Genomic DNA, 10,851 nt, shown 5'->3' with positions numbered 1-10,851 from the left:
TTTACCACGACTCCACTCCGACTTTAAAGGGCGTGTGGCTGCATAAATAAAATAGTGAGTGAACCGAGACATCGCTAAAAGACGCTCTATCAGGTTGCGTCCACCAAGAGTGACAGAGAGACGTTCATCTGTGATCAGGGGTCCTGCAGTGGCAATTCACATTGGCTTGGTATGGCAAAGTATGGCCACTCGCCGTAACTTTGCCTGAGTGAGCAAAAATTTGATATTGTAGCTTTTAGAAGTACAATGGAAAGCAAGGATCAAGAAAAAAACGCATGAAATGTGTTAGGAAGCCGTGCGTAAAACAACACATCAGGAGCAATTTAGGGCCAGTGTCCTCTATAAATGGTGTGCGCATGTGCAGGATAGTTTGGTGACCTATACGTCTACTAACCAAATGATATCTGGTTAGTCATCAGTAATTGATCCACTTGTCCCTTCTAATGATATTAGATGCAGGGACTTTGGCATGGGCTTTAGTGAGTTGGCGGTCCTGGCAATATATAGCATGGCATTCCAGCTGCGGTGTCGACAAGGAGAGAAGAAATGGCAGCTAGTCATGTTCGCACTGCAGATTTGGCAGCTCATCATGTTACCGGCAACAGGACACACATATGTAGGCCGGCCGCAGGAACAGAGGGAGCATAGGAGCGGAGCCGCTATGAATGATTTATAACAAAGTTCCCTATCACATTACTGGGGATGAATTACCCATCCCGGTTGGTTAAAAGCGCCTCTGCAATCAGCCCACAGTAGAGGAGAGCAAACCGCTTCATAAGTTATTTCACTGACTGATGTTCAAAGACTCTTGATACAAACTGAATCGATCTTTGACTGTTTACTGATCCTTACCCATCATAAATGCCGTGCGTAATTGCTTGACGCACGACGCATTTTACTCTCTGAAGAGGACATAAGTTACTGTGACTCAATTAATTAAAGTAATTACTAAATTAATTGTGAAAAGGAGACTATTGATTATTTGTCCTGCTGTTTACAGCAGGGGATCCGAAACTTTTTCATGTCAGGGACCCCCAAAGAGAGAAGCCTATAGACCCCATTTGATAAGATATTTTGTCTTAAAGATCCACATTGTCGTTAGATATGAGTTAGTACATAGCTGCATGACATCTATAGCCTACTGATGAGTGGATATAAACAGTAGAGACAGTGAAACCTATGGTCAAAATAGTCATCCTTATAGCCTATGTTAGCTTATTGTTACGAGCTAATTGTGCTGATTTCTAGTGAATGATGAAACAGTGGAATTAAAATCTCGAGGACTCCTGGAGGCCCCAGAAATGTATTTAGAAGACAATAAAAAATCACATCAGGGAAGCGTTCAGGCCCAACATACTCTGATCTGCTCTGATAATGATCACAATATTTTGTCAGCCATCAGTCATTTCTCCACTTTGTCCCCAGAAGTATAATCGATGTAAGCGGGACGTTTTGGTGGTAAATGGCATCATGTGTTGAATTAGATGTAAGAGTATTGCCGTACGGTAGGGTTTAATGACTGGACGCCCCTGATCTTTTTCTTACATTGAAGGAGCTGCAGTGTTTTATTCTGCAGGCTTCCCAGCTGTTATCCTGCGCCGGTGGGCGGGCGGACACGGGCTAGCCTGTAACTGGGTGGAGTTAGAAGCAGCGCTTTTAGGAATGGGTCCGAAACCTATTTAGTTAGACACCAGAGTTACCAAGAAGAGCTGGAAACACCTGATGATCTTTTTGGGACAATCCGCTCCATATAACTCTCTTTTTAATTGTCGGAAGATAAATCTACCTCCAATCTTCATTTTTGTCGAGTATTGTCTCACTATTTTTCCTCTTTCTGAAAAAGTACCAAGTTATAGAGCCGACTGCTCTCTCTCTCACACACAGCATTATTGATACCTTATTGATAAGGAGACATTGCACTATTCTTTTGATTGTTGCTATTTATTGTATTTTGCACTAAAGATGCACACCACGCAAAAGGACACGACCTATACGAAGATTTTTGTCGGGGGTCTACCCTACCACACCACGGATTCAAGTCTCAGGAAATATTTTGAAGTGTTTGGTGAGATTGAAGAAGCGGTGGTTATTACCGACAGACAGACCGGCAAGTCTAGGGGTTATGGATTCGTAAGTATCAATTAATCACACGTTTATTATGCTGACACACATGTTTACTCAAAAAATGTTAACTTTGAAACATTGTCTTGCGCAGTCAAATGCCTGCCATCACATGCCCCTTGTTTATGCGGATGGCGGTTGCTGTATTTCACAACATTTGACTGACAATTATATACAGGCGGTCACAGGATAATGGTTTTGATGTTTTGATAGGCAAGCCCAGCTGAAATTTGTCACTGACTTCGGCTGAAATCTCGCACACTGCAACTTGTTGCGCGTTGGAATTCGCCCTGACACGTTTTCAAACGAGCTGCACACAAATTGACAGTTTTGGTGGCTGAGCAAAAAAACCTCATGATGATGTCTTGATATTACAGAGCAGTTTTCTAAAATGGATACAATGGATTCACTCTGGTGTTTTCTCCTCTTAAAGCTAATGATAACGCGCGCGGATAGTTGGCTCATAACGCTGGGAAACATTGTGGTCCCACGAGTCATAAAAACAGACAAAAAGCCGTTACGCACCACTGTCTTTAACACACCATGATATTACCAGAAGAGGTGGGGACATAATGTAACCCGCCACTCTGCGTTATTTTCAGTGTTCAGTTCTGCCAGTATGTAAAAAAAACACCCCATCTCTTCATAGGAATTGACAGTTTGATTCATTGATTCACACACACACACACGCACACACGCACAGACACACACACCTACATGCATGCCAGGACTGCCAAAAGTGAGATCCACACACCAAATTTGGCCCTAGTCAAATGACTTTTCATGAGATATTAGGTTTGCTATTTAATTATATTCGATGAGTAATTTTGGCATAACTTGCCAATAGATGATATAATATTTTAGCCCTTGATATAAACAATATCTGTGTGTTGGAACCAGTAAAAGGCACTGTCTGCCTGCAGTTTCATTACTGCACAACACTGCACTAATATTCTTTTTACTCTGGCACATCACATGCATACATTATTCATGCCCCTTTTCTGTATTGTTCCCTCAAAACTGCTTTAGGCCGGACCAGGGGGGATAGTTGGTGTTTTAGAGGAGACCGACCAAAACAGTTTGTGAAGCGCAGAGTTGGGTGATAAAGTCGTACTGTTGTAATGGGAGCCATAATGGAACGCATGGGGGGCCAGTCAGTCAGTCAGTCAGTCAGTCAGTCAGCTAGTCAGTCAGTCCATCCATTCGCTTCTACACATCTCTAAAGGCACGGAGACAGTTGGGAACATTATGGATGTGTCTATTATGCCAAATACATGCTGCTTTAATTTTTCACACACACACACACACACACACGCACACATATACACAACTATGTTCCTGCTTATGTGCAGACACACACACACTCACATTCAGTATATGCTCTCTCTGTCTTTCTCTCTCTCTCACAAACACACACACACTGTCCCATCCTTTCACGTCTTTATTTATCACCATACTAAACGCTGCCAAGGCAACCCGTTGTCTTTGTGGGGGTCTCCAGGAAGGAAAGTGTCAAGCTCACATACACACACACGCCTTTAGTTTAATCCAACTTTAATCCACGTCTTTACTGTTCCTGCGTGTGTCCCTGCCTGCAGGTGACGATGGCGGACCGCTCGGCTGCAGACCGGGCCTGCAAGGACCCAAACCCAATCATCGACGGCAGGAAGGCCAACGTCAACCTGGCCTACCTGGGGGCCAAGCCTCGGGTGATGCAGCCAGGTAAAGACAGACGATACCGGGAAACAGGGAACAGGAACGAGGATCTTAAAGGATCAATAAACCACAAAAAAAAATCTGTTTATTTTCCTTCAAAAATCTGTTTTCTGTCTAAGATGCAGTCTTGAATAGCAGATATGGTTGTTGGTTGTTGTACAGATCAAATCTTGAACGAACGATATAAAAAAAAAAGAAAGTGCATAAGATCTGGAAACCAGGCAGCGTGTGTGTGTCACTTATATTCATAGACGTATTTTAAATCTATAGCCAGATGAGTGTAGCATGTGGCTTTGTCCCCACATTGTTTCACAGGTTCCTATTTTGTTTGGAAACCCCAAGGGTAAATTTGGCTGCATTGGCAAAGCAGTGAACAAGAAAATCAAGTCAATTCTACTTGATTGTCACCTGAGGGTTTTTTCAGGATGTTAGCTCCTGCAGAGCAAGAGCCACAACACAAGAGTTATGAGGTTATAGGTGTTTTTATAGGTGCAAATTATATAGAAATCAAGAGAAAGACTGTATCGCTGTGTATTGCTTTCAGTGGCTGCTCCAGTGTTTTCTCAATTCATTTCTCAATTCATTTCCATTCATTATCGTTTCAGGTTTTACCTTTGGTGTTCCCCAAATTCATCCTGCGTTCATCCAAAGGCCTTATGGGTAAGTACTAACGAGGAGTGTCTGGATGTACTCATTGCTTATGTAGTATCAACTTTAACTTTAGAGTGATACATTATAATGTGTTAATGTTATCTTTTTCAGTTTGTATTGTATGGTAATTGATCCTATCAGTCTGATTTTTTGTCTTTACTCCTGTTTCTCCCCAAACGTAGAAGATAGGTAATAATTCTAGGTGGATAATAAGAAGTATTTAGCTTATTCCTTTATCATTGTCCACCAACAAGCCAGTCAAACTGCTTTTTCAAGGTTTGCCTGTTTGTGTGAATGTGTGTGTGTGTGTGTGTGTGTGTGTATGTGTGTGTTGTGTTCTTGTGTGCATGCATCTTTAGAGATTGTGTGGTTGTTTGTGTACGTGTGTGCGTGCGTGCGTGCGTGCGTGTGTGTGTGTGTGTGTGTGTGTGTGTGTGTGCTGACTGGACAATGATGGAAAGTTCCAGCCTGACTCAATGTTATCTATCTTTCTTTGGTTCGACAGGCTCGATCTCGGTTAAGCTAACTGTGCTGGTTTGTGGAATAGTTCTGCGAACATAATCACAGATCAGAGAAAGGAATTACCTGTAGACTCAAACACACACAAACAAGCTCTCAAAATGGTGATTATAGATGCATGTACGTTGGTTTCTGTTTTATTTTGGTTTTGACTTTTTTTTATTTTCTCATTTTATTTGAATAGAACTTAGAGCTTTGTGTGCAGTTATGAAGTGGTGTTGTTAGCTAAACCGTGTGCTTTCTACTTTAATGACCAAAAAAAAAAAAAAAAAAAAAAAAAAAAGCTGGATTGACTGAATTTTTGGGGTGTTCTTTTTCTTTTTTTTGTGGAAGAGTGTTAACTTTGCCAAGGGGGAGCAAAGTGTTTTGTTTTCATTTTAATGCTTTTGTGCTGTAGCTTGTGGTTGACTATTTTGTTTAACAGGATGTGCTTTTCCATGTGTTTCTGGCTGTCTTGTTGGAGTGAGTGATGAGTTTTCTGTGTGATTTTCTTTTTTTTAATTTCTCCCATCCCTCACACCATTCTCACCCCTTTCCCTTAGAATAACAAAAGCCATCAGCCCATTGCCTGCGTGTGCTTAGCATCTTTCTGGTGTTGGTGACTGTCTTACATTAACACTGAGGTTGACGAAGCCACTGTGAAAGCATTTCTCTTCTCAGAGCGCCATATTACTTCTGTCTTGCTCTGTCTCTCTTTCTGTCATCTCTTTATGCCTCAGTGTATATTTTCCTTCCTCTCTATCTCTCTGTCTGCATATCAGGCTAGTTCTCTCTCTCTCACTCTGTCTTTCTCCTTCTCACTGCCCTTCCATGCCTATATTGTACATCATACATTCCCCAAAGCTCGTGTGGCGCTCAATTATACATACATGATAAAGAACAAAGACAGGCAAACCATGCTCTGTGTGTGTGTGTGTGTCTGTGTGCATGTATACATTAGTGTGTATCAATTCTAGCCATTGTTGTATGTGCATTTGCATGTGTCTGTGCGAACATGTGTGTACGTGCCTGGTTGCGTTTATACATGTGAGTGTGTGCTCTTTAGTGTGTGTGTGTGTGTATCTTTGTCTGTCCACATGTACGCGCGTTTTCAGAACCCAGGCCAGCTCAGCTCAGCGCACCAAAGTCTCCAATGTGACACAAACAAATGTCTGGATGCCACAGTCTCTCTCTCTCTCTCTCTCTCTCTCTCTCTCTCTCTCTCTCACTCTTATTCTCTCTGAACAAGCTTTCGTCACATGGGCTCGTGGTGTTAAGGAAAACAAGCGCGCCCATTGTGCCGCACAAAGCCCCGAATGCTGACGCTGCAGTCGCATGAAGCTCTGTGTCGTATGGGAGGAGGGTGGGGTGGGGTGGGGTGGTCTGGTGGGAGTGGGGGGGGGGGGGGGGGGTCATCTCTGTCTTTCCCTCTCTCTGTCATGTAAAAGCAAGACAGGGGCTTTAAAACCAGGGTCAACCCACATGGGAGACCCTCGGGTGGGTGTTAAAGGGCCACACAGACGTACAGTATAGAGCCAGGTGGGAAAGAAGGACACATCCACCCTTACATCATTACCATCAATCCATGGTGATTAACACCACAGGGCCAGTCTGCTCTTCACATTCAGCACATACAGTAGATGCTGCATACAGATCTGTGTGAGAGAGTCCCATGAGTAACTCGCCATGTGTGAATTCTGACTGAAGTCCTGCTTTAAGCGTAACTGTAGAACGGATAAAAACAAATCTGTAATGTAATGACTGACTCTCCCGAAGCAGGACAGGTGTGCTCCCCTAACCTCCTATGCTCGGTTGGTGCACACACACACACACATACACACACACACGCACACACACACACACACACACACACACACACAGCCACTGAACACATTTTATCTTGCACACACACAAGCCACTCACACTTTACATCTACACGTGTGCGTTCTCCCTCAGTATTCGCCATCAGTGGCACCCATGTGGCATGCACTGTGGCACAGCACCTTTATTTAGCCCTGAACTTTAATGACCGTTGGGTTGTAGGAGCACAGCATTCCAGTAGACACAAACACACACACAGTCAAACACACCATAGGTACGTTTTCACAATGGAGCCACACAGCTACAGTGGTATCTTTAAATCTTACATTATCACCATCTCAAGGGAAAAGAGGGATTTTTTTTTATAGGGGGGCATATTGGATGAGTCAGCCAGAGCTTTGCTTCCCATGGCCAAAAACACTGCTGTGCTGTGTGTGTGTGTGTGTGTGTGTGTGTGTGTGTGTGCACGTGCGTGGACATGCTTGTGTATGTGTGCGTTAGTCTACCCTGCAGTGTACCATCCCATGGATACTACGGGGGTCAGGAATCGGAGACAGTGAAGGTTCAACCCCAAATTACACACCAAGCTATAGGATTTGGTTTCAAGACCGATGGAGATGGGTGCATGCCACTGGAAGTCCCTGTTTGAAGGGAAAATAGTTACTGTTAAAACTCCAGACTCTACAGTCAATCAGATAGTAGCACATAGCGGTTGTTCCATGAAAATCTTGCATCTCCAAATTCTGGGAGAACAGTTGCAGTTTACATGGGTCTTTATGTGATGTACACAGATTCATGACCCTCAGGCCCATGAAACCCATTGAAAACCCATAATACGATTTCTACAATGCATGATCAGCTATCATTAAATAAGGAGTTTCTTTATAAAGGCATAAGGTTTTCATCCGACTGCAGTGACATGCTATGAGGGCTTATATGTCTCAAGCTTATACGTCTTAATTTAGTAATACATAGTCACTGTAACTAGGCAGAAACTGTTATCAATCTCAGTCCATTTCCAGTTAAATTCTGATTGTCAAGTCACTGCTTCTAGTATCTTCACTTATATATATACTGTGTACATACAGTACCTAAACCGCAGTAGTAGTTATTACTCTAGCACAATATTGAAAAGCACACACATAGAAGAAACTCATATGTTGCATTCCCAGAACTCTCACTTGTTCTAGGTTATTAAATGACATCCTTTGTCAATGCCCTGCAAAAAGCTTGCCTCTCCTCAAAGTCCGATTTCTGGAACTGAGATGGGTCGGCCACATTTTATCCATCTAGTGGACAAAGTCAGATGGCAATTTACAGCAGGTTAAACTGTTAAAATTGAGGTAAAAGGCTTTTGTGGGACAATCTGTGAATCTCTAAACTTAGTTGAATTTCTCTTTAAGTATGAATATTTAAAGTCGTTATATTAAACCAGGAAACAGTATAGGTATTAGTGAATCAGCCTGCGTTGGCGATTTGTAAGAAAGCCTCTCACTGTGCTTTCAGCTATTGAGGAATTTCTAATCACAGTGTCTGAATGCGTGAGAATGATATATTGAGTTCTACCATATGTGTATGTGTGTGTGTGTGTGTGTGTGTGTGTTAGGGTTAGACCAATCGAATATTGGCCAGTCATTCACCTCCAGTATAACAGAGGCTCCTCCCTGACCACAGCTACTAAATGTTTTTTATTATTATATATTATTATTATAACCCTAAAAGAATTTCATTAGTGTTTCAAAGGGGAGTTTTAGTATCACATGATGATCAAAATGCCATTTCAGAGGTTTTTCCAACCTGCCATTAATATAATTCTGGGGAAAACAATCCTTTCAGTCCCAAAATATTGGTATCTTCCAAAAGCCATATTGGTCTAACCTTAGTGTGTGTGTGTGTGTGTGTGTGTGTGTGTGTGTGTCTCTATGTGTTTTTGCAGTGTTGCATGTGTCGCCTAACCAAACCTTTGTGTAGTTTTGTAGGAGGTTGTGCTGTGTGTGTGTGTGTGTGTGTGTATGTGTGTGTGTGTGTGTGTGTGTGTGTGTGTGTGTGTGTGTGCATACACCAGTGTATGTGCAAAGGCTGAGGCATCTGACGGTGACGTCAGTGGATCCTCAGTGACCTTTGCCCTGAGTGACAGTCACACCAAACCTCCACATGCTCACTCACTCCGTTTATTCACCCCTCTCTGTTTTGTGTCTTTTTCGGCTGAGTGATTGTGCCGTGTCCTTGTTGTCGTTGTTGTTTTTGTAATTGGTCCAGTCGAGGTGGACTATTTTTATATATTTCTTCCTCCCTGACGCCTTTGTTTGTACAACTTGCTGTTGTTTTGTTTTTTCTGTTTTTCTATGGGCCCACTGTTTTGGTTGAGATGTGATTGGATTGGATAATGGAGTGCTGACAATAGGGTTGCCACGATAGATCCTGCCTTTCACACTCAACATTTTCTGCACCCACTTTCTTCTTCTCCCAATCCAGACTCCAAACTGACTACCTGAAGTTTATTTATACCTCCTCTACTCGATTGATAATATTTGGTCTCCTTGATTTTCTCTCAGCAGCTTTTCGAGCCTTCCTAAAGTGCACACCATCATACACTTCTCATAAAAAAGAATACGTAGCTCACCGCTAGCAGTTGTTGGAGCTGTGTGCAGTAAATATGAAATTGTTTCCAGCAATTTGTCAAGCCCGATGCTTCTCATTCCATTTGAATTAAAGTGAGATTCAATTTGATCACATTTTACTTTTATCTCAAAAAGGGAGGGAGGGCAGTCAGGGTAAATCAGTTTGTTTCATGGGCAGGACATCAAAGACTCAGAATCACACAAGATATTCAGCCTTCAAGTTGTTTCTTCTGGGTTCCCCCTACACTCATAAGTTGGCGTTCTTCCCTGAGCCAGTAGTGTAAGTTTCAAAAGCTCCCACCGTGCTCGCTGTCCAGCAGAGTTTCCAGGCCTTATAGAGTCTGGGGGCGGGATATGACTATGTCATGGAGGGCAGAATGTGCTCATTGTTCTGTTCTTGATTGCTTATTTAATCGAAACATCCCTCTGGGTGCAGAGCCTAGCCCCGGCTCCCCCGCCGCCCCCCCGGCTCTTTGTCCCAACACAGAGGGGGAAATGGCCAGCAGCGTCCTTTTTGAAAACTGTCCAGCTGTCAAAGTGGCAGTGACATTTTCACAATGCTTCCCTGGGTTCATCTCCTCTATCCGCACCCCCGCCCCCGGTGCTGTAAGCCCACCCGCCCCCCACCCCACCCCCCGCCCCCCTCCAGCAGGCAGGGGACGGCACCAGAGCCAAATCCACATGTGACCGACAGACAAGCACAGACGAGCTGCAGATTACAGCTCTCTGTCTCCTTCTCTCTTCCTCTCTCACTCTCCCTCTCTCTCTCTCTGCCTCTCTGTAGTTCTGTCTCCACAACCACAAGTGAGCTCAAAACTGACCAAAACTCCCACGTGGGACCAGTTTGTTTCCCATGGCACGTCCCTTAAAGAAGATGACATCATCACTCCCTCCAATCTTCAATCAGAGAAATGTGATTGTCTGATAGATATGAATGACCCAGAGGTTAAAAAAGCAGCCTCTGGGCTTTCAAACACTCTCACCTTCCCATCTTCTTTTCACAGAGAGATCTCTATTTTGGCAACCCTATATTGTTCTAATCCCTACTAGCAGGCATTTCCTTGGTGTTCTTGACTGGTGGATTGGACTGGGGCTGGGTGGTGGGAGGGCGCTTGGCCGCAGTGTGGTTGAGTTGGGTTTGGGTTTAGGATGGGGGGCTGCTGCTCTCAGACTGGGGGGTTTGGTGCCGGCTCAGGGATCCAACTAACCCTCTGTACGTGTGTGTGTTTGTCCCACAGGATCCCGGCCCACTATGTGTACCCTCAGGCCTTCATGCAGCCCAGTGTGGTCATCCCACACGTACAGCCCACCGCCGCCACCTCCGCCACCACCTCCTCTCCCTACATCGACTACACCGGAGCCGCCTATGCTCAGTATTCCGCCGCCGCGGCCAGCGCCGCCGCAGCCGCCGCGTACGAGCAGT

General features: G+C 44.0%; 1 protein-coding gene across 1 annotated transcript in view; it reads left to right on the top strand.

Moving 5' to 3' along the window:
• Positions 1 to 1,855: 1,855 nt before the first annotated feature.
• Positions 1,856 to 10,851, top strand: part of rbm24a (RNA binding motif protein 24a) — a 9,163-nt gene continuing 167 nt past the window's right edge. The window contains exons 1-4 of the mRNA XM_071522030.1: positions 1,856 to 2,130; positions 3,720 to 3,843; positions 4,443 to 4,497; positions 10,667 to 10,851. The exon at positions 10,667 to 10,851 is cut by the window's right edge and continues 167 nt beyond it. Of these exons, the coding sequence (XP_071378131.1) occupies positions 1,963 to 2,130; positions 3,720 to 3,843; positions 4,443 to 4,497; positions 10,667 to 10,851 (532 nt within the window). The 5' untranslated portion in view covers positions 1,856 to 1,962. The remainder of the gene's footprint in view (positions 2,131 to 3,719; positions 3,844 to 4,442; positions 4,498 to 10,666) is intronic.

The sequence above is a fragment of the Centroberyx affinis genome, unplaced genomic scaffold (assembly GCF_046629955.1).
Source record: "Centroberyx affinis isolate AG114_WGS23_722 - 3 ecotype Tasmania unplaced genomic scaffold, CSIRO-AGI_Caff_v1 ptg000949l_1, whole genome shotgun sequence".
NCBI lineage: Eukaryota > Metazoa > Chordata > Actinopteri > Beryciformes > Berycidae > Centroberyx > Centroberyx affinis.
This window is presented reverse-complemented; position numbering and strand designations above follow the sequence as displayed.